This window comes from Narcine bancroftii, chromosome 1 (genome assembly GCF_036971445.1).
Source record: "Narcine bancroftii isolate sNarBan1 chromosome 1, sNarBan1.hap1, whole genome shotgun sequence".
NCBI lineage: Eukaryota > Metazoa > Chordata > Chondrichthyes > Torpediniformes > Narcinidae > Narcine > Narcine bancroftii.
Genome location: NC_091469.1, coordinates 482,550,662 through 482,574,481, shown reverse-complemented (window position 1 = coordinate 482,574,481; position 23,820 = coordinate 482,550,662). Strand labels below are relative to the sequence as shown.

General features: G+C 48.6%; 1 protein-coding gene across 3 annotated transcripts; it reads right to left on the bottom strand.

Annotated features, from left to right (window-relative positions):
• Window positions 1–301: 301 nt before the first annotated feature.
• Window positions 302–23,400, bottom strand: LOC138751928 (kelch-like protein 40). 3 transcript variants are annotated; one of them, XM_069914915.1, is made up of 7 exons: window positions 22,460–23,400; window positions 21,778–22,035; window positions 20,249–20,409; window positions 15,780–15,887; window positions 12,900–13,085; window positions 7,180–7,326; window positions 302–4,414 (listed from the first exon to the last, which is right to left on the bottom strand). In XM_069914915.1, the coding sequence occupies exons 1-7, from the start codon at window positions 23,330–23,332 to the stop codon at window positions 4,303–4,305; spliced, it is 1,845 nt and encodes a 614-aa protein (XP_069771016.1). In that variant the 5' UTR covers window positions 23,333–23,400; the 3' UTR covers window positions 302–4,302. The 3 variants fall into 3 exon arrangements, with proteins under 3 accessions (XP_069771016.1, XP_069771017.1, XP_069771015.1); XM_069914916.1 differs by having other exon boundaries at window positions 21,778–22,107; window positions 22,544–23,400; XM_069914914.1 differs by having other exon boundaries at window positions 21,778–22,167; window positions 22,574–23,400.
• Between the last annotated feature and the right edge of the window lie 420 nt (window positions 23,401–23,820).

Here is a 23,820-nt window from a genome sequence, read left to right as displayed (position 1 = left end):
CCAAGGTGTCACTGGCAAAGTTTTAGATGGCATTTGATTTGTGCTGAACCACAGTCATGGGTGTGAGTAGAGCAGTGGGCTAAGCACACATCCTTCAGGTGCACATGTGTTCATCGTCAGTGAGATGTTGTTTCTGATTTGTACTGACTGTGCTCTTCCGATGAGGAAGTCGAGGATCCAGTTGCAGAGGCCCAGATTTTGGAGCTTGTTGACCAGCTCGGAGGGGATGATGGTGTTGAAAGCTGAGCTGCAGTGAATGTAGAGTATCCTGATGTTCAGAGCTGAATTGAGAGCCAGTGAATTTGTTTTTAAATATTTTATTTTTGATTTTCCAAGACTCGCACAAATCCAGAACAAAACAATCTTTCTCAACACTGATGTATTACATTCAGAGCCCTCTTCTCCCTTCCCTCCCATACCTTAACAAGGAAAAGATTTTTAAACACACATAAAGAACCAAATATCTAGTCACCAACCCTTAAAGGAACCAAATATAAACCCAGAGAAACATAAATCAAAATGAAAAAGAGAGATTGCGTCGTCTGTGCCTTGACCCATTTCATTTATCTCAATTGTTCCACTATTAGTACAGATTTTTTTTAACCTTTCTTCTGTTTAGAAGGTGTAACTATATCTCTGTACCTATATTCTGCAGCTAAGACTGCCATACTCTAACGAATGTGACATATTTCCTCCTTAAATTGAATGTAATTTTCTCCAGGGGAATACAACTCCGCATTTCTGTATTCCATCATGTAATATTTAGTTGGGAGTCAGACTTCCACGTGACTGCTAAACACTTCCTGGCTGCTGACATGGCAACCGTCACAAACTGAATTTGGTACTTGGACAATTTAAAACTCACGTCCATGTTTCCCAGAAGGTACAATTCCAGTTCCTGTGGAAAATCCACCTTTATAATTTTTTTCAAAATGTTCCCCAGGTCCTCCCAGAAGGATCTCACCTTTGTACACACCCAGGTTGAATGGATAAAGGTTCCAATCTCCACACTGCACCTAAAGCACATTTCCAAAATTTCTGATTTATGTAATTTTTGTGCTGTGAGGTATAGTTGATGCACCAATCTGTACCTGGCATTAATAACTGCTCTCATGCTGTCCAGACACAAGTCTGACCAGCACTGCTCGTGGATGTTTTGTGCCCAAGTCTGTCTCCCACCTTTGGGCCCTCACTTCAAAATAGGAGATATATCATAAAAATAAACTTGCATGTATTCCCCTTTTGAATTACAATCTCCATGACACTACACACAGGTAGGGCTGAAGACGGTCCCAAATTATCCCTTAAGACAGATCTTAACTGAAGGTAGCAGAAGAAGGTTTTATTCAATAAATCATACTTAGTTCTTAGCTGTTCAAAGACATGACTTCATAACAATACTCGATACACATGATCACCTTCTGGCACCAGGTGTCCAGGATCTTATTATCCCGTCGTGGGTCAAGGACGTTTTAGGAGACAATCCCACCTTTAGCTCGATACATTGATTTATTTTTTTCCATGTCCGAATTACATGTTTTAATATGGGGTTATCTATTTGCCTTGATATCAATTCAGGTCCTACTTGTGTATTAACTCTCCTGCTATCTTTTCTTCTACTGTGTGCATTCCAATTTGTGCCCAGGAGGGGGTACCATCTCCCTCATAGAGAGAATCACTAAACCTTGACTGGGCCATCCAATCACATTTTTTGAAGTCTAGTAATTTCAGACCTCCTAGTTCATAACCCCGTCAACTTTTCCATGGAGACCCTAGCCACCTTACCATTCCACAAGAATTTCCTGACACATCTGTTAAGCATCTTGAAGAAGGCCTGGGACAATGGGATAGGCAAGGACTGAAATAGCTATTGCAGTCTTGGCATCACTTGTATTTTAATACAATTAACCCCGCCACCAAAGTTATGGGCAGGATTTTCCATCTATCCAAATCCTCCTCAATCTTCCAGTGCAAAGGGAGATCATTGAGTTTATATACTCAAATCCTTATCTACTTTTATCTCCAAATATTTAATGCCCTCTTGTGGCCATTTAAACTGGCTCCCTTGTTGGTGCTGTCAAGGGCATAAATGAACTTATATTCAAATTTATTTTGTATCCAGAGATCTTCCCATAATCTTACAGTGTGGTCCTCAGTCTGGTCAATGATCCCTCCAGGACAGTCAAATATACGAGGACATCATCTGCAAATAAATTAATTTTGTGCTCCTCCTGGCCCATTTTGAACCCTTTATTTCTGGATCTTGTTGGATGGCCTCTGCTAGCAGCTCAATAGCTAATATAAAGAATGCTGAGGACAGTGGTAACCCTGCCGACTGGATGGGAGCCAGTGAAATTGAATCTCTGTGGAGCGATTGTGACGATAGGCAATTGCATTGGGTCCAGATCTTTACTTAGATACGAGTTAATTCTGGCCATGACCAACCTCTCAAAGCATTTCATCAAACTCGATGCGAGTGCTGTTGACTGATAGTCATTGAGGCAGCTCACTCTGTTCTTCTTGGGCACCAGCACCTGTAGATGACTAGTGTAACTGAATTTCATCCCTTCCGTCGTTGAACTTTTTCCTTCCTGTTTCAAGAAACCCTCATGGATGCATCTAATAAATTGTACCTGTACATTTTTTATTAATAAATTATATTGTAATTTAGTATATATATTTTCTACAATAAATCCATTAGATAATGAAAATAATGTTTTGTTACAGAGTGTTTGGTGCCTGGAACAGGCTGCCAGGGGTAGTGGTGGATAGAGTAAAACCCCTTGTATCCGGCACCTATGGGGATTGGTAGATGCTGGATAAGTGTATTTTCTGGTTGCTTGAGACTTACAATGCCCTAACTAAAACTTCTGATTCACTGATTTCTGCTCACCAGACAAGTCTAATGTATGGATACTGTGACGAATCTTGAATCTGCTAAGCTAGCCATTTGAAAAAGAACACTGTGCCTCAATATTTATCATCTTGTGGAACGCGTTTCCTTTTTTTGCAACCTCCGTCCAATTTGTTCCAAACCAAACCAGTCATAAAGAGCCTGGTGAAGTAAGTCCATCTTGGAGGTACAAAGATTGTGTCATTGCTCCACACTTTGTCAGACTTCATGTAAAACTGCTTAACTTTCTGAGGCTGGGCCTTAATGTCATAGATGGTTGATGAACCAATGTTAAATTCCTCCATAAGTACTGGAGGACTTTCACCCTTTTCCATCTTCTGCTTAAGGGTAAAGCACTACACGTTTAAGGCTTTCAGCATCGTAATGGTTTGGGGAGAAATTTGTCCAAAATAATGTCCTGCAAAACGGAATCTGTTTGTTTACATTAGTCACGAGGAACTGGTTGCAGGTGTCAAGTGGTAGATTGGCAAACTAACAGCAAAGCGAGCCAATTTTAAACGTTCCCTTTTCTTTAACCTATTATTTTATTTTAATTATTCTTGTTTTTTTTGGCCAGTTAATTGAGGCTGCCGGTTGCTTGAAACCATGGGCTTTATTATAGCATTTAAGAAGCTTCTGGATAGACACATGAATATGAAGGGGATGGAGCAATATCTATCAGGTGCAAGCAGCAAGGATTTAACTTGAAAAGCAGACACCATGGTTGAAGTAAAAACACGATGCTGGAGAAACTCAGCAGGTCAAACAGTGTCTTTTATATAGCCAAGGTAGAGATACATAACCGACATTTTGGGCTTGAGCCCTTCAGAATAAAAGTTAAAGAACTTCATGTATGTTACATTCTAAATATAGTTTTACGTGATAATAATGGAACCTTTATCTTTATTCATCAAAGTATCCTTACCCTTAATAAATCTTCCAAACCTTGATGAAGAGCTCAAACCCAAAATGTCAGCTTTGGATCTTTATCTTTGCTATATGAAGGATACTGTTTGATCTGCTGAATTTCTCCAGCGTCGTGTTTTTACAAGGATTTAACTTGATTCAGACATTGAGTTTAGCACAGAAATGTGGGCTGAAGGACCTGTTTGTGTGCTGTTCCATGATCTATTGGGTTAATGATCTACTTTATGGATACAAAATTTAATTTGTTTTTGAACAAAATAATCAACATCGTTGTTCAAACGATTTTGGTATAAATCGCTCAAATTATGGAATCGGAAATTTAGTAAATTTAATTATATAATACTGTTATATCTGCACTTTTAATCTGTTACCATAGCTTGACAAAATGTGTTTTTCTAAAGAATACGCAAATTCCTATCTTCTACTGTTTGGATACAAATATCTCATACCCTTTCCATTTCACTCATGGGGTTTTGTGCCTTTTATAACTTGCTCATTCGTAAAATATTCAGTCGAACTGGAAGGAAAGTTGCCGCTGCCGCGTAGGGAATCTCCCGGAGAATACCAAACCATTCTCTTTTGTCGTCGTCGTACCTGGAAATAAACAAATCAGTGAATAGCAGCAAAGCAGGCCGTCATTTTTCTTCTGTCACACCTGAGGAGGAACAATCCAATTAATTCCACCCCCCCCCCGCCCCCCCCCCCCCCCGTAGCTCTCCTGCCTTCACTTCACGAATTGCCACCTTCCCCTTTAAAAATATTCCCATTGTTTAATAGCAAGACTCCAAGAGAAGTTGAAAGTTTCGTGATGAAGCGCTCCATCCTGAAACGTCGACTTTCTATTGCTTTTCACAGACACTTCCTGACCTGCTGAGTTCCTCCAGCACTTTGTGTGTTCTTCTCATTCAGATATTCCCAACGGGCATCAGATTGTTTCCCTGGGGGCCACAGCACATTTCACAGTGGGGGGGGGGGGCGGCTAGTGGGGGGGGGGGCAGTCTGAAATCAAAATTTTATAACGTTGTCAGTAGGACAGAAGTATGGAAGGAACCAACTAAACCTGACTGCTTCACTGGGAAGGGGGCCCATAAACTCCTACTGGAGTCCTGGTGGGGGGGTCATAGCCAAATAAAAGTTGCCATTGTGGCCGCTCTGGTTCTCCAACATCTGCAGACTCCTGGTTTATCTCCAAATTTTATAACCTGCTGCCACATACTATGTATTATAACATGAAGAAGGGCTCAGGGCCGAAACATTGGTTACCCTTGACTTGCTCTGGATGCTGCGTGACCTGCTGAGTTTCTCCAGCACATATGTGTGTTACATTCAACCCTTGTATCTGCAGACTTTCTGGTGTCCTAATGTATCCATATTTTTGTCCACTGCTGCCCCAAATGTACAACACATTCCACGAGGTTGCCTGCTGCTAAGAATCTAACATTACCAGAAAGGGACAAAAGAATTTGAAACAAAGAGCATTCTACTGAAGACTCCTAACCAGGGATGATGGACAGCTGGAGGGTGGGAGGGGCGAGACTGGGATGAGGAGGGGGAATTGATGAAGCAGGGAGCAGTGAAGGATGGGGGTTGGTGGGGGGGGGGAAGAGTGAGGGATGGATTCAGGAGACAGAGGCAAGTGATTGACAGATACCTGGAAAAGAGAGGAGAAAATGAACGTTCATTACCTGTACTGATAGCTGTAGCAGTATATCTACCAGGGTGGGTGGGAAATGCCCATGGCACAGAATGATGCAGCTGAAACACTGCCGCCTCCGACCTCCAGCAAGCCCGATTCATCCCGACATCTGGGTGGAATGCTCCGGTTTCCTCCAACATCCCAAAAAGGAATGGGTTGGTGGATTAATTGGTCACACTGGGTATGTGGCACGAAAATTGGGTAGGAATTGGTGATGATGAGGGAATAGACAAGAAATAGGAGCAGGAATCGGCCATCTGGCCAGTTGACCCTGCTCCGCCAACCAACGTGATCACGGCAGAACTGGCCATAGGCTTAGCTCCACTGCCTGCCTTTTCCCCATAATTCCCCTAGGATTCCAAAATCTATCTCAAACATGGGTCTTAAATACATTTAATGAGGCAGCCTCAACTGCTTCCTTGGGCAGAGAATTCTAGAGTCACCATTCCCCTCATCTCTGTCTTAAATAGCTTGCAATGTCGAGAGGAAATAGAATTGATGGGAGTGTGCAGAGAGTCGGCATAGATTGCCTTTATCATAAAGAAATAAAGGAAAAAGAAAACTTCAGTGTCGCTCACATCCTGTGAATAAATATATGAAGGATTGCCTTGTGAAATGGTAAAGACCAATGTGGAAGGGTGTGGTACAGGTGACCAGGATGAGGCCATCACCATGACATGGAGGGAGTCCTCAGCACTAAAGAGGTGCAGATTTCGAATGTCTGAGATAAAAACAAAACCTGCCAGGAGCACTCAGACAGCAGCTGTGGTGTGAGAGTCGAGATGTCAGGAAAATGACCCATTGAAGGTGGCTGCAGCTCTTTTTTTTGGTAATGGTCCCAGCACCAGTCACACTTTTCCCTCCCCTCTTTCTGCAGGGACAGCTCCTTCCTACCCATGAATGCAGGAGATGCCACACACCCACACCTCCCTCACTACCATTCCAGGCCCCAAACAGTCCTTCCAAGTAAAGCAACATTTCACTTGTGAATCTGCAGGGGTCATCTACTACATCCGGTGCTCCTGCTGTAATCTCATCAACATCAGGAAGTTTAGATGCAGATTAGGCGATCACTTTGTTGAGCACCTTCACTACAATAGTGGATACTTCCCAGTGGACAACCATTTCAATTCCACACTCTCTTTCCTCACTGAAATGTCTGTCCTTGGCCTCAGGTGCTGCTAAAATGAGGCCACCTGCAAATTGTATTCTTTCTGGGCACCCTCCAACCAGATGGCATTAACATTGTCTTCGGTTTCCATTAAAACCCTGCCCCGAGTCCCTCAGTCTCTTTTGTTCTAGTTTGGAATTTATTGTCATAAACAAGCCATGAAATTTGTTGTTTTGTAGTAGCATCACAGTGAAAACATTTATTCCAACCACCTTACCAAAAAAAAATGTGTACGAAAAGTCAAAGTAGTGTCTTTCATTCATTAATCATTCAGGAATCGGAACGATCATTGAATCACCCTCTTTCCCTTCCCTCATTATTCAGAGATCTTCCCCCATCCCATCACTTCTCAGCCTCTCCTGACCTCCATCTATGTCCTCTCCTCACCTCCACCATTTTATTCAGTTGCCTGACAAAGGACTCAGGACCCATGATCTGCTGAATTCCTCTGGAGTATTTGTGGACTGCCCTCCGCACTTCCCCACAACTTACCTCCAAATGTCATTGATCTCGGTGGGAACCAAGTCTCCGGATTCGTCTTCGACAGTGGAGAAGCCGCCAATGGCATACAGGCAGTCTGACTGGGCGACCAGACTCAGCGAGCTCCTCTCCTGGGGGAAGGCCACACCTTCTTCCCACCTGCAGCAGAGAACAGGGATGGAGCATTGGGTCCAACAAATGACAGCGCACCCCCCCTTCCCCACTCTTGCCCCACTCCCTACAAGTTCAAAGCATCTGGGACAAGGGCATGAACCTGACCCCTGACCTGGCTCAGCATAGAACAGGGTCCTCGGTCTCCACACTGTGTTGGTATTCTGGGCTTGTCCCGTTTCCCTCCATTGGGTCCATACCCTCCTAACCCTGCCCATCCAAGACTCTATTCATGCAGTTTTTGGATGTCGTTCCTCTTCTCTACTGCTTCCTCTAGTATCTCTTTCCAGATACGGACCACCTTCTGAACAAAAAATGCTGCCCCTGGTATCCCTCCTGAACCCTCTCATTCTAAACCTTTCCCCTCTTGTTCTAAATCAATTTCCTCTCGTTCCAACCCTCAGTAGAAGGCTGTGAGAACTCACTCGAGCCGCAGCCCCTGTGATTTTTATAAACATCTGTCAGATCAGGGCGAGGTCGAGATGAGGAGGATTGGAGAGCTACTGATTAGGTTTCTTCTGCCCACCCCCTGCCCACCGGATATCTTGGTTTCATCCAGTAAGGACAGTTTGGTTCTAGGTGAATTGGCAATAGTGAGGAGTTGCCGCTCTTGGTTCTGGGACAGGTGAGTGTCCTTCAAGAATGTGAGTGCACACTCCATACTGAAATTTTGTCCAGAAACAGGCCCTTTGGCCCACTTTGTTAATGCCGACCATCGCCCTGTCTATAGTAATACTCACAGCAACCCTTGGTTCTGAATCTACTGTGATTAAGTTACAGGGAGAGGGTTTGATAGGCTGGCTATTTATTACATCCAATAATCATTCTCAATGTTGGCCTTATGGCCACTCTGGGGTCCACAGTACATTAATAGGGGGCACGGACTGAAATAAAATATTTTTAATGTTTTTATGTAGTCAGTAATACAGAAGAAACCAACTAAACTTGACTGATCCACATGCAAGGGAGCCCTTTGAGCAGAATCCTAAGGGCTCCATAGCCAAAGGAAGATTGAGAATGGCTGGCCTGCAGTGTAGGAGGCTAATGGGTCACCTGAGAGAGGTTTATGAAATCACAAGGGGCACGGAATGCTCACAGTTTCTTTCTCCAGAGTAGACTATTAAAGAACTCAGACACAGGTTTAAAATGAGAGGGGAGAGATTTACACGGGGCCAGAGGGGTAACGTTTTACACACAGAGGGTGTTTTGTATCTGCCACGAGCTGCTAGAGGAAGGAAGCTATCGAAGTGGGTAAAAGAATTTTAAAATTTTTTATAAAAATGTTTAAATTTAGACATACAGCCCTTTCGGCCCATGACCCCGTGCCGCTCAATTACACCCAATTAACCTGCAACCCCCATTATATTTTGAACGGTGGGAGGCAACCCATCCAGACATGGGACAGCACGGGACTCGAATCTAAGTTGCTGCTGCTGTATCAGCGTGGCATTAACCATGCCACCCTCAGTCTTCAAAGACATCTGAACATGTATATATATGAATCGGGAGGGCTTAAACCATAAGGTCTATGAGCAAAAGTAGGTAATTCAGTCCATCAAGTTTATCCTACCATTCCAACAAGAACTGATCTATTCTTCCTCTCAGCCCCACTCCCCTGCCTTTGCCCCATAACCTTTGATACCCTGAATATTCAGATACCCATTAACCTCTGCCTGAAATACATCCAACGACTTGGCCTTCACAGCTGTCCATGGTAGCAAATTCCAGAGATTCAGCAGTCTGGCTTAAGAAATTCCTCTGCATCAGTTTTAAATGGGCACCCTTCATTCCTGAAATTGTTCCCTCTTGTCCTTGACTCCTCGACCATGGGAAACAACTATTCTGTCCCTGCCTTTCAACATTAAAAATGCTTCTATGAGATTCCCCCCCCCCCATTCTTCTGAACTCCAAGGAGTACTGTCCAAGATTAGTCAAGCGTTCCCAATCTAATCCCTTAATTCCAGGAAGCATTCTTGTAAATCTTCTCTGAACCCTCTCCAATGCCAGCACATCCCTTCTCAAATGAAGAGCTCTTGTACTCCAAGTGAGGCCTCACCAGTGCCTCATAAAGCTTCAATATCACATGCCTGCTCCTGTATCCAATACCACTATGTATGAAGCCAGCAAAGCATCCGCCGCCTTCACCATCGACTCAACCTAACCTTTAGGATATCCTGCACATGGACTCCCAAGTCCCGTTGCACTTTTGAATTTTCTCCCCATCCAAAAAATAATTTGCCTTTTTATTCTATCAAAGTGCATGGCCGAACACTGCTGTATTTAATTTACCACTTCTTCCCCCATTCTCCTAATCTGTCTAAGACTCTGTGCAGCCTCTGTTTCCCCCTCACTACCTGCCCCTGCACCTATCTTGGTATCATCTGCAAATTTAACCATCAAGCCATTTATTCCACAATCCAAATTATTAACATACAATGTAAAAAGAACTGGCCCCGACACTGACCCCTGCGGTACACCACAGCCAACAAGAAAATAACCATAGCTTCCCACTCTCTGTTTCCTGCCATTCAGCCAATGCTCGATGGACCAAATGCAGGCAACTACAGAATACCAACTTGGTCAGCATGGACAAGTTGGGCCAAAGTGCTGCCCAACTCCCTGACCCGGCAATTGAAGTTGTCGACCAGATGCAGCTTGAGTTTGAGAGTCTCTGTGTCCGTCAGCTTCTCAGACAGTCTGCTCCAGGTTCCAACCATCCACTTGGTGGAGGAGGTTCTTGCTCAGCTCCTCCAGACTTAATCCTCAGCATATAAACCTCTGCCTCCTGGGCGTAGACACCACTGCTGTGGATAAAAAGTTTCTCATGATCTACCCTCTCAGTCTCTGTTGGAAAAACCAGTCTTCTGCTCAGGGGAGTAAAAGATCCTGCATCAGGATATCAGAATTATTCCTGGTCACCTGACCAATAATTATCCCTCAACTAATGTTGCTGAATTTGTCTGATTATCATTGAGTTGAAGTCCTTGTGAATTTCCTGACCTGTGGGACCGCTGTACAACTTCAGTGACCACGGGGCAGGGAGGACCGAAGAGTCTGAGGATATGAAAGGTGCCAAATAAATGCATGCCCACTTTATTTAGGAGCCATGGAGACTCTTCCACCTTCTCTACATTGTCTGCACATAGTTGGGAGAGAACAGTCTGCTCAGTGCCACAGCACATCTCTCCCTTTATGGTGTGGGGTCACACTTTTCTTGATCTGGGCTCCAACACATGGCCACCCACAAAACGGAGGTGCCACACCTTGTATTCCCCCTCAACAGTCTCCAACCAGATGGCATCAATGTCTACTTCTCCAATTTCTGTCAACCCCCTCCCTTGGTCTCTCTCTTTCCTTTACCCCTCTGTCTCCTTTCCTCCTGCTCCCTGCCCCTTCCTTTCCTTCTCCGTCCATAAAGCCCTCTCCCTTATCATCTGTTTTATTTCTCTTCTATCTTCAAGATACAAGATTCCTTTGTTGTCACATAATAGAGACAGTGCAAAATTACAGAATTTGCTTTTGTCTGCCGTAAGGCAGATAGATTCACCATCAGCAGAAATTTCCTGAACCGCCTCTTATGGTCAGAGAAAGAGAAAAAAAGAGACCCCTCAGAGTCACTGTGTCCATGGATTCGCCTCCAGCGTTTCTGCAACCTCCACAGCCACACAAAACCATCCGCACCCTGAGCCCCAGATCCAAACCTCCGACATGATCAGGAAACCTTCAGCACCCTCGGTACCCCCTCGCATCCTGCTTCCAATATCTGGTACCGCTTCAGCCAGCCTCAAGTCAGTCTCCAGCAGTCCGCAGCCTGCATGGATTCCTCACCTTGAATCACCAACTGTCCACCGCCTATGTGTTCTTCAGCCGCAGAGCCCCTCACTGGTCACCGCCCCATGGGTCGTCTCCTCTACTTCTCCTTCACAAATTTGGGGGGGGGGGGGGGGTGGAGGTGGACTCTTCATTTACTGGTGCCAGTCCTCAGCTTCCTGGAGTCTGAAACCCATCATGACTGCTGCAGATCATAGGCGCTGCTATCTTGGAGCACAGACCCTGTGATCGCAGAATTTTTAAAGCAAACCACCCCCAGCTCCTTTAACAAGCGGTTTAAAGCCTGTACAGAGCCGAAAGGAGTCGGAATGAACAGTTAAACCATGCAGAAGCACTGTGACCCCGCTCTCTGTGGGTCCACACCAGCGCCAGTGCTGCCGTTACAGCAGTGCCGCCATTTTCCTAATATGCCCCATCTGTATCCACCAATGACCTTGTTAGCCTGTGCTCCTCCCCCTGCCCCCTCCTCCCCACTCCCATCACCTTTTTATTCAGATGTCTAACTGCTTTTCTGCATTCCTGATGAGGGTTAGGGTTGCTCGAAACGCTGGTTACCCTTTACTTCCTGTGAATGCTGTGTGACCTGCTGAGTTTCTCCAGCACATTTGTGTATTGCAACACATTATCCCAAGAATTCAGGTAGCTCCCCCCACTCCCCATCCCCAATTATCCTCAACACTTAATCTCTTCAATTGGCTGCTCCCGAAGTAATCCTGATCAACATTTTTATAATTTTCTGGACTGTTCAAAGGAACTGCAAGATATATATTCCAAGAAAGTGTGTCCACACCTCGACATCCTCAGAAGCCCAAGGAAATTCAGCATGTCCCCAGTGTCTCTTGCCCATCTTCACAGAAGCACCATCCTGTCCAGAGGCATCGCAACACAATATGGGAGCTGCCCCACCCAAGTCCGCAAGAAACTGACAAGAGTTGTGAGAACAGCTTAGGCCATCAGGCACACCATCCCCCCCCCTCCCCCCCGCTTCCGCTCCATCGATTCCGTCCATACCACCACCTCAGGAAAGGTGTGACTAATTAGGTTCTGCCTTTTGCACAGCTTGGCAATAGCCCTGCTGGGTTTGAGAAATTAATCAGTGTCCCTGTCTGCGTCAACTGCATGTACTCTGATCCCATTCTACCCTACCCATAACACCATCAGCTCTCCCCAGATGCTTTCACACCCTGACACCCTAGGGTATAATTAACCTAGTGACCTGACATCTTTGACATAATTGATTTTTAAAAATTTTAATTTAGAGAGACAGCACGTTAACAGGCCCTTGTGACCAATTAACCTATTAATCTTGTACATCTTTGGACATGGGAGGAAATCAGAGCACCCAGAAAAAACCCATGCAGTCACGAGGAGAATGTACAGACAGCGCTGGATTCGAACCCCAGTTGCTGGCGGTATCATAGCGTTATCATAGCGTTGAACTAACAGCGCCGTGGGGAGTAAATGATAGAACCCCTAGGAAGCATGATTGATTGTAGTGGGACATGCAAACTCCACACTAAAAGCACCTGTGGGAATCAAACCGGGACCACTAGTACAGCGGGTTTACCAAATGTGCCCATTTCAGGGTTCCCAGTCCTCCTAAACCATTGGTTCTTCCTGGGGAGCATCATGCTGAATGTCTGCTGGGTCAAGACTGGAGAGAACGCGCAAGTTCAACGTCTGCTGCTATGTGACCTCGGGGTCCACATTTATCAAAGGGTCACACTCACTTGTCCGTAACTGGGTCGTACACCTCAACGCTCCCGGTTAGCCCGCTGTCCGTGACCCCTGCGGCCACCCAGATCTTGTCCCTGTAGACTGTTGCTCCAAACAAGGAGCGGGCTACTTTCATTGGAGCCAGTTCCTTCCACTCGAATCTCTCAGGATTGTAGGCACACACCTTGTTCAAGCACTTCCTGAAATGAACAGGTGGAGAGTTGGTGAAATGTCCAGCTTATTCTTTAAATAAAACAAAACCAAGCGCCCCCATCAGAGGAAGGCATTGACTAATTAGGATGATGATGTTTGAGACTGTGGACTCTGTCAACAACAGAGATTGATAAATATTCATAGATTGAGGGATAGAGACAGTGCAGGAAACTAGTACTGAGGTAAAGGAGAGGGAAGGTCTTTCGAGCTGCAGCTTTTCTCTTTGGAGCAATGGAGGATGAGACGAGGGGCATGTCCAAAGGTGATAGGGTAGACACCCAGCACCTTTCCCCCCAGATAATAGCAAATATTTTATACACAGAGAGTGGTGGGTGCCTGGAATGCATTGTCAGGGATGGTGGTGAAGGCTGGTACAATAGGGACATACAAAAGTCTTTTGGTGGCCACATTAATGTAAAAATCATGGAGGTTTATGGATGTGAGGGAGGGAGGAAGGGGGTTAAACAAGAACGTCTGCAGATGGTGGGGTCGGATGCAATGCACAAGCATGCCAGAGAAACTCAGCAGATTACACGGAATCCACAGGAAGTAAAAGGACACAAAAAGTTTGGGCCTGAGCCCTCACACCTGATAAAGGGCCCAGGCTTGAAACGTTGGTTACCCTTCACTTCCCATGGATGCTGCGTGACCTGCTGAGTTTCTCCAGCGCGTTTGTGTATTGAAAGAGGGGTTAGATTGATGTGGAAGAAGTTTACGGCGGTCTGAACAACATCAGGGGCCGAAGGGCCTGTACTATGCTGCAATGTTCTTATATGAAGGACCAGCCAGCACCTTATTGAAGACAGGCACAGGGGACTGCTTCTACTCCTTGCCATTTAGTCTTTTTTTAAAAATCAAAATGTTAAATTTATGCTGAAGTAATGTTGCAGCTCTATAAAACTGTAAACAAGGACCCAGTCCTCATCAAGGGTTCAGTAGTGAAGAGTCAGGAACTTCAAATTCCTGGGTGTCAACATCTCCGAGGATCTGTCCTGGAGCCTCCACGTTGATGCAATTATAAATAAGGCTCGCAAGCAGCTATACTTTGTGAGGAGTCTGGGCAGGTTCAGTATGTCACCAAAGACTCTCAAAAACTTCTACAGGTGTTCCGTGGAGAGCATTCTGGCTGGTTGCATCGCAGAGGTGCCAACTCTCAGGACAAGAATAAACTCCAGAGGGTTGTTAACTTGGCTTGCGACATCACAGGCAACAGACTTCACTCCATCGAGGACATCTACATGAGGTGGTGTCTTATAAAAGCAGCCTCTATCCTCAAAGACCCCCCCACCACCCAGGTCATGCCCTCTTCACTCTGCTGCCATCAAATTACTGTATAATCAGTGAACCAAAGACACTGCCTTACTTTTCGTGCCCTCTTATTGTTATTATATTTTAATAGTAATGTCAGAAGATGGTTATAATAAGAATGTTTCCAGCAAAACACTGAATTTCATGACTTGTTCATGATAATAAATCCTGATTCTGAACACTGGTGAGACCACACTTGGAATGTTGTGTTCAGTTCTGCTCATCTCATTACAGGAAGGCTGTGGAAGCTATGGAGAAAGTGCAGAGGAGATTCACCAAGAAGTTGCCTGGATTGGAGAACGTGTCTTATGAGGCAAAGGTTAGCAGAGCTAGGCTTTTTCTCTTCGGAGCAAAGGAGATGAGAGGTGACCTAACCGAGGTCTACAAGATTTTGAAGGATACAAATAAGGTGGCTTCCAGCACTTTTTTTTTCCTGGGGTGACAGTAGAAACCAGACAACATCTGTGCAACGCGAGGGGAGGAAAGTTCATGGGTGACGTCAGGTACATAGAAAGTAGTGGGTGCCTAGAATGCATTGTCAGGAATAGTGGTGGAGGCTGGTTCAATAGGGACATTTAGTCGACTCTTAGTCAGGTATATGGATGGAAGAAAAATAGAAGGTTATGGGTGTGAGGTAGGGAAGATTTTGATGGTTGAGTAGGTTAGCCCAGCATTGTGGGCTGAAGGGCCTGTACTGTGTTACAATGTTCTACATTTCTATTGATGCTATATGCAGCAACACAGGTAGACAGTATAGTGAAGAGGGCATTAACATACTTGCCTTCGTCAGTCAGGTGTGTTTGGGACATCTAGTGACAACCATACACCATTTTGGTGTGACCACACTTGGGAGTGTTCTACGTAGTTCTGGTTGACCTGCAACAGGAGGATGTCATTAAACTGGAAACGGTGCAGGAACGATTGACAAGGATGTTACTGGTTGGGGTATATGGAGAGACTGGATAGGGTGAGACATTTTGCCCTGGAGTGACCTTATGGATCAGGGGTGGGCAACCTTTTAATTTTAATTTAGACATGCAGCATGGTAACAGGCCACTTCGGCCTACGAGCCCGTACTGTGCAATTAACCTATACCCTGGTATGTACTCGTGGGAATCAGAATTTATTGTCATGAGCAAGTCATTTGTTGTTTTGTGGCAGCGTCATGCAAACATTTATATAAACCACCTTACAAAATAAATACAAATAGAGCAAGACAAAGGAATGGTGAGAAGGACATTGAGTGGAGATAACAGAGCTTGGACATTGTTACTAGCTCTGTTATCTCAGGGAATGGAGTGGCCAGATCTCCTTAGACTCAGTTCAGGTTTTGAAAGGAATATTTCAACACTGCGGCAAAGAGAGACACTTACTTGCTTTTTCCCTTCCCTCCCAAGACGTACACATGTCCGTTGTGAGAGACCACACAATGACCATACACTTCATATGGAAGGGGATCAGATTCTCCCCATTTAAACGTGCTGCAAATGAAAAGAGATTTTCAATAACATGCATTAGGAATGTTTCACTACGTCTGGGGGAGTGGGGGCATTGACAGGAGTGTCTGGGAAAGTGGAGAGATGGCCGGGTTCTGGGGAAGTGGGGACTATGATGGGGTGGGGAGGTGACTGAAGGGGATCTGGGAACACTGACGGGGGATCTGGGAGAGTGGGGACATTGATGAGTGGTCTGGGGGAATGGTGACTGATGGGGGTGGAGGAGAGTGTGGACATTGACAAGGGGTCTGGGGGAGTACGGGGGAAGTGGTGACTGACGGGGGGAGGGGGGGTGTCCAGGGGAGTGGCATCTGATGGGGGAAGTGGAGACATTAATTAGGGGGGGTGGGTCTGTGGGAGTGGGGACATTGATAGAAGGTCCCGAACAAGTGGTGAATTTTTAGAGCATCTCATTGTCAGGATTTGAAATAGTTCAGAATTTTAAATATCCACATTTAATGTTATCTGGTGTCTTCTCACATGACAAGTATAGACTGGAACATGCATAGAATGTTTAATGCCTTCTGAGACTCGATGTGGAGTTTTCTCCTGGTGCGGGATCTTGATGAGGTCACTGGGTACATGGATCCGTCCTACAGAATCTTTCCTCAGCGATAAGGTCATGTGACAGCTGTACAACTGGTTGGTTAGACCGCACTTGGAGCATTTTGTGCATTTCTGGTCACCACATTGTAGGAAGGAATTGATCAGGCTGGAGAGAGTGCAGAGAAGATTCATGAGGATGTTGCCTGGATTGGGTTATTGGATAGGCTGGGTCTAGTTTCTCTGGAGCAAAAGAGGCTGAGAGGTGACGTGATCAAGGTAGATAAAATGATGAGACCTCGATAGGGTAGATTGCCATAGTTAAAACTAGGGGACAGTGATTTTCAGGTGTGAAGGGAGAGGTTTAAAGGAGTAAATTATTCATGCAGTGATGTCTGTGTGATTGTTGTATAAGCACAGAAATGTTGGGGGAGTTCAGGTGGTCAAGGTATGAGTAGCTTCTTCATTCAAAGTTTCTGTGGGATCGAGCTATCAGATGAAGTGGTGGAGGGGGAACAGGAATCACATTTAAGAGGCACGTGGGCAGATATTTGAATGAGTAGGGCATTGTGGGATGTGGAGTTAATGAAGGCAAGTGGGATCAGGCAGGAGGGAAAACATGGTCCGTAAAGACCTGATGGGCTGAATCACTTTCCCACTCAAAATGGATACCCCAGAACTCTGTTTGGTTGTGAATGAGTCCGATGAAAATTCAATGCTGTAGCTCTCCTGTGAGCCACTGTTGGGAAGCACAGTAAAAATGTTCCAAATAAAACTGTTTTCCAGCGACTGTCACAGGGTCAGGAAACCCCAGTGTCTCACTGCCAGGTAATTACTCCAGCAATGTGCTCACAGTTGGGGGAATAGCAGGTGGTGTGAGCACAGCAAGTAGTCGACAAGGGCCTAGATGCCCGGTGGTGAAGTTCCCTGATCACCACCAATGCTCTGTACTTACATTTGGGTGATTAAATCTAGAATAGGGACACAAGTTTAAATTTGTGGTAAAAACTAGAACTGGGGGCAAAGGGTTATATTTGGGTGGTTAAATCCAGAACCAGGAGGCATAGAGTTAAATTTGGGTGGTTAAATTAGAAGGGGAAGGCAGAGTTTTAGGGTGAGAGAGGAAAGATTTAAATGGTACCTGAAGGGAATTTCTCACTCAGTCAGTGGTGAGTAAATGGAATAAACTGTTCGAGAAGCTGCAGAGGCAGGTACAATTACAATGTTCAGAAGAGAGGAAGGCAGTGGGATGAGTTAGTTGGGCATGTTTGAGTTGGGCTGACTAACTTTACTACTCCAAATGAACGAATGCAAGAAAAATTCTCCTGAAATGCACCAACTCCTTTGAGAAACAAACCTGCCTTCCTTGGCCCGTCTGTTCTCTATGTGTCCCCGAAGCCCCACAATGTGGATGACTCCCAAATGGCTCTTTAGTGCTGGGGCATCTGGGGATGGATGATCCCCGCCTTCCTTGAAAGAGGAAATAGATTTTTGGGGAGGGATTAATGTCCACCGCAAGAGGTGCTTTGTCTTCTGCTTTAATTTGAACGTGACCATGGGACCTCAGCACCTCGACACTTTCTGGAGGTGTAGTGTCAGGGTACATCTCTGTGTGGGATGGGAAAAAATTGGCCCACCCAAGATCGCAAGAAACTGCAAAGGGTTGTGAACATAGCTAAGGTCATCACATCACCACATCCCCCCCCCCCCCCCCCGATCAATTCCATCTATACCTCCTGCTGCCTTGGAAAAGCAGCCAAACATATTCAAAGACTCAATCCACCACAACCACACTCTATTCACCCCCGCCCCCCCCATCCTGTTGGGAAGATGAATCGTATGTGTTGGATCACACACCACCAGGTCAGTTTTTTTTCCCCCCCTGTTATCAGAATCTTGAATGAACCTCACATGAGCAAAATTATGTTGGACAAGAGAAATCTGCAGATGCTGGGGTCCAGTGCAATGCACAAATGTGCTGGAGAAACTCAGCAGGTGACGCAGCTGTTACCATTTTGAGCCTGGACTCTTCATCAGAAAGGTAGAAAAACAGGTAGATTCTGAATAAAAAGATGGGGGAGGCTGAAATGTTGACTGACTATTAATTTCTATGGATGTTGCGTGACCTGCTGAGTTTCTCCAGCACTTTTATGTAGTGCACTACAATTACATTGGCATTTTTTCTGTTCCAATTTCTCTCCATAACTGCACTCTCTTCTGTACTACATTTTACTTGCTGTTCCAGAGAAAGGTTGAGCAGCCTGGGGCTTTTTTCTCTGGAGTGTAGAAGATTGAGGGGGGATTTGATGGAGGTGTTCAAGATTTTAAAAGGGACAGAGAGAGTCAACGTGGATAGGCTTTTTCAATTAAGGGTGGGGGATATTCAAACCAGAGGCCATGGTTTGAGGTTGCAGGGGGGAAATTATAAGGGGAACATGAAGGGAAATTTCTTCACGCAAAGGGTGGTTGGGATGTGGAATAAGCTTCCGGCAGAGGTGGTTGAAGCAAGGACGTTATTTACATTTAAGGAAAGACTGGATAATTACATGGAGGGGAGAGGATTGGAGGGGTATGGACCAGGTGCTGCTCAGTGGGACTAGGAGGGTGGGATTTGTTCCGGCATGGACTAGTAGGGCCAAACTGGCCTGTTCTGTATATGTTTGGGATATCTAGCAAAACAAAATTTCTCATTGCACCTTGCTACATGTGACAATATATGACCTTGAACTTGGGGTCATTGATGGAATCACTGGTGCACTATTGGAGGTGCAGTTGCGCCTATGAAACAGCACTGCAGGCTGGAGACACAGGGGACTGTACAGACCGACATCTGCTGGAACTCAGCAGGTTGAGCACCATCAAAGGGAGAAAAGGAATGTTCAACATTCCTGGACGAATCAGGAATGATGAATGTTTTCGGAATGTCTCGTGTGTGTCTTTGACGGTATGTGTGTGTCTGACAGTGTGTGTGCATGCATGTGACTTATGGTGTGTGTGACTGTGTGCAACTCTAACGCTGTGTGTATGACTGATGCTATATATATGTGCAACTCTTTGTGTGTGTGTGTGTGTGTGTGTGTGTAGGGACAGAGACAGTAGAGGTAGAAAGTTGAAGATTTCAACAGGATATAGACAGGAGTGCACAAAAGTCTGCAGACATGCAGAGTTGGGCAAACAAGTGGTGGATGGAGTTCAACCCAGATCAGTGTGAAGTGATGCACTTTGATCATAAATTCCACCTTCATGTTTGACCTTCCAATGGCAGGATTGTTAGCAGTGTGGAAGAACAGAGAGATCTTGGGGCTCAGGTCCATAGAACCCTCAAGGTTGCTGCGGAAGTTGGTCAGATGGTTTAGGAGGCATGTGGTGCATTGGCCTTCATCAGTTGGAGAATTGAGTTCAAAAGCTGTCAAGTAATGTTGCAGCTCCATAAAACTCTGGTTAGACCACACTTGAGGTTTTGGATTCAGTTCTAGTCCCGTCATTACTGGAAGGACATTGAGGGTTTGGAGACAGTGCAGAGATTGATCAGGATGTTGCCTGGATTGGAGAACATGTCATACGAAGGAAGCACTGTACTGTGCAGTAATGTTCTATATTTTAGGTACTAGTTTGGCAAAGAGAGTGAGAGGTAAGTGAAACATAGGGGTCAGGAGGAACAAGGATGAGTCACACAGTGGGTGAGGCTGCTGTCCACTGTTTCACTGACACATGGTTGTTGTCCACCATTCGCGGTGGATTGGCTTAGGATGCTCCATCTGACGAGACCCGTTACTTTAGCATCACTCGTATGTAAAACCTACTGTCTGTCGTAGCACATCACGGAGCTGAGCGATCTCTCGCCTTCAGACACTTCCTTGCCCCCAACAACGTAGATCGCATTTTCCGCTTCACCCAGGCCAAACAGGCATCGTGCCGACGGCAAGGATGGCATACCCAGCCAATCAGAGTCCAGGTGATCAAACTAGTTGGAGATCAAGGCACAGGGGTTAGAGGGCAGTCAGTCAGGACCAACAAATACCTTCAGGAACTCCCCCCATCTTTCCTTGTCCGATCCCATCGGGCACGCAGAAAGCGGGGAATTCTGGAGAATTTACCCTGTCCAGAAGTTTGAATTATTGACCTCAGAGAGGGACTAATAGCAGAACAGCACTTTCACCACTGGATCTGCATTCCTTCAACAAGCTGAGAGCATCTGTTGACTTTAACCTTTGATTGGAGGACAGGAGATCGAGATTCACCCCATTTGGTAGCAAAACACATCATGCCTCCCCCACCTCATGATACCCTCATTAGCCTCTCTCCCCCCACCTTGAACCCTGTCCAGACATTTACCCAACTGTCTCCTATTCTGAGCTCACACCCCTCCAGATCCTGATCAACTTGCTGTTGCCTCGTTCCCTCACATCTCTAGACTCCAGTCTCGTCTCCTCTCCATAAACTCACCAACCCTCCATGCCATCCCCCACTGCTTGAACACCTCTACCCTCTCATTCCCCCATACTCTGAACAGCTACCATCCTCCCCCCCAGACTCGCTCCCCTCCACTCTCGACCCTCTCCCCATTCTCCCCCTCCCATTCATTCCCTCTCCCCTAATGGCTTTTCTTCACCCCTTCTCTTGGCATCTTCCTCCTCATTCCCGGTCTCCCTCACTTTCCCTCTCCCGCACTCGCCCTCTCCCAAACTTCCTCTCTCCTCCACCCTCATTCCCTCTTCTCCCTCACTACCCACTCCTGCTTTCCCTTCACTCCCACTCCCTCACTGCCCCACACCCCCCCCTTTCTTTCCACTTTCCCTCCAATTCTCAACCAACCCCATTCCCTCACCCCCTCTTCCTCACTACCTTTCTCACTCCCTCACACCCCCACTCTCTCCCCTTCCTTCTCATTCCCTGTCCCTCACCATTCACACTTTACTCCCACACCCCATCTCTCTCTCCCCTCACCATCCTCCTCCCTCCCATATCCCTCTCCCCTACACTCCCTCACCATCATCCCCCCCGCACACCCCTCCTCCATCACTCTCCCCTCACCACCATAACCCTGCACCCCTCCTCCATCCCTATAACATCTTTTTACCTCCCATGGAGGCTGCGAGACTGGCTGAGTTCCTCCAGCATTTGTGTGGGTTGACTTTGCCTCTTTCATTCACACCCCTTCCTCCTTGGCTGAGCCCAGGTTGCTGAGGCAAGGCTCCCACCTGTACACTGAGCTGGGGCAGGTCGGTGGGGGGGGGGGGGTGGGGAAAGGAAGGGAAGGCAGTGTTGGATCGGGGAAAGAAGGGGAGCTGGGGGGGGGGGGGGGAAGGGCACGGCTGAGGGTCTGACCCACCTGCAGGAAGTAGGAGTGCAGGGGGTTTTCCTTGCTCTCCTCGTTGTAGTAGAGGCCGCCCAGGACGAAGACCTGGTTGTGGGCCGTCACCAGGCTGGCGTGGTTCTTGGGGACCTTGGCCGAGAGCGAGGCGAAGTAGCACCCGTTGGTGGCCGGGTCGTAGGCCACAGTCGCCTCCTCGCTGATCATGAAGATCAGGTCCTTCCTGAACATGCCGAAGCGCAGGTCATCGTTGAGGACGCCGCGGCCCTCCTGGGCCTGGTCCCCGCGGCCCTCCTGGGCCTGGGCCTGGTCCTGGTCCCCGCGGCCCGCCTGGGCCTGGGCCTGGTCCTGGTCCCCGCGGCCCGCCTGGGCCTGGGCCTGGTCCTGGTCCCCGCGGCCCGCCTGGGCCTGGGCCTGGTCCTGGTCCCCGCGGCCCGCCTGGGCCTGGGCCTGGTCCCCGCGGCCCGCCTGGGCCTGGGCCTGGTCCCCCGCGGCCCGCCTGGGCCTGGGCCCCGCCTGCCTGGGCCTGGGCGTCGCCTGCCTGGGCCTGGGCGTCGCCTGCCTGGGCCTGGGCGTCGCCTGCCTGGGCCTGGGCGTCGCCTGCCTGGGCCTGGGCGTCGCCTGCCTGGGCCTGGGCGTCGCCTGCCTGGGCCTGGGCGTCGCCTGCCTGGGCCTGGGCGTCGCCTGCCTGGGCCTGGGCGTCGCCTGCCTGGGCCTGGGCGTCGCCTGCCTGGGCCTGGGCGTCGCCTGCCTGGGCCTGGGCGTCGCCTGCCTGGGCCTGGGCCTCGGCCCCGCGTGCCCTGGCCTCCTGCACGTCGCGCACCAGCCGAATCTTGGCCAGGAGCTCGGGCCGGGCCTGGAGCAGCGGGTCGGCCTCCACCCGCTCCCTCAGGTAGTCGGCGGGCAGCAGCAGGAAGCGCACGCCGTCGAAGACGCGGCCCAAGGCGGCGAGGTGGGCCGGGTCGTGGCGCGCCCAGCGCATCACGGCCTGGAACACGGCCTCCTCGTGCTCCACGTCGAGGCCGTCGCTGGACACGAGGGCGAGCAGCTCGTCGGGGCTCAGCTCCAGGAAGTCGTCGGCCCGGCTGACCAGGCCGAAGTGCTGGCAGGCGAAGTCGCGGGCGGCGACGGCGAGCCGCGGGCACTCGAGCACGAGGCCGAGGCGCAGCAGGGCCAGGCAGTTGGCGAGCGCCAGGCGCTGGTGCAGGTAGGACACGCACAGGCTGAAGACGGACGGGATCTGCAGGGCGGTGGCGGCCTCCAGCAGCTCGCGCACGTTGCCGTCGTCCAGCGGCACCTCGGACGTGTAGAGGTAGCGCAGTAGGACCGCCGCGGTGCCGGGCTCCAGCTCGTCGAGCGCCACCTCCCGGCCCGCCTCGGGCTCCAGCAGCCGGGCGCGCAGACGGGCGCTGCAGGCGGCCAGCACCAGGCGGTGGCAGGGGAACTCGTGGCCCCGCACCTTCAGCACGCAGTCCACGAAGCGCCGGGTGTCGAGCAGCTCGCGGAGGCCGTCCTGCAGCAGGGTCTGCTGGTAGATGCGCGGCTCCTCGGCCGGGTCCACGCGGATGGCCATGGCGGACCGTCCCCCGTCGCGGGGCCCGTCCCGGCCCGGGGCTATATATAGGAGGGCCAGCACGAGGCTCAGGCACGCGCCCCGGGGGCGGGGGGCGGGGGGAGGGGTCGCCCGGCCCACAGGCACAGGGTGGTGTCAATCAGGTCGGGGGGGGCGGGGTCGCCCGGCCCACAGGCACAGGGTGGTGTCCATCAGGTCGGGGGGGGGGAGGGGTCGCCCGGCCCACAGGCACAGGGTGGTGTCAATCGGGGGGGGGGTCGCCCGGCCCACAGGCACAGGGTGGTGCCAATCAGGTCGGGGGGGGGGAGGGGTCGCCGGGCCCACAGGCACAGGGTGGTGTCAATCAGGTCGGGGGGGGAGGGGTCGCCCGGCCCACAGGCACAGGGTGGTGTCAATCAGGTCGGGGGGGGGAGGGGTCGCCCGGCCCACAGGCACAGGGTGGTGTCAATCAGGTCGGGGGGGGGAGGGGTCGCCCGGCCCACAGGCAC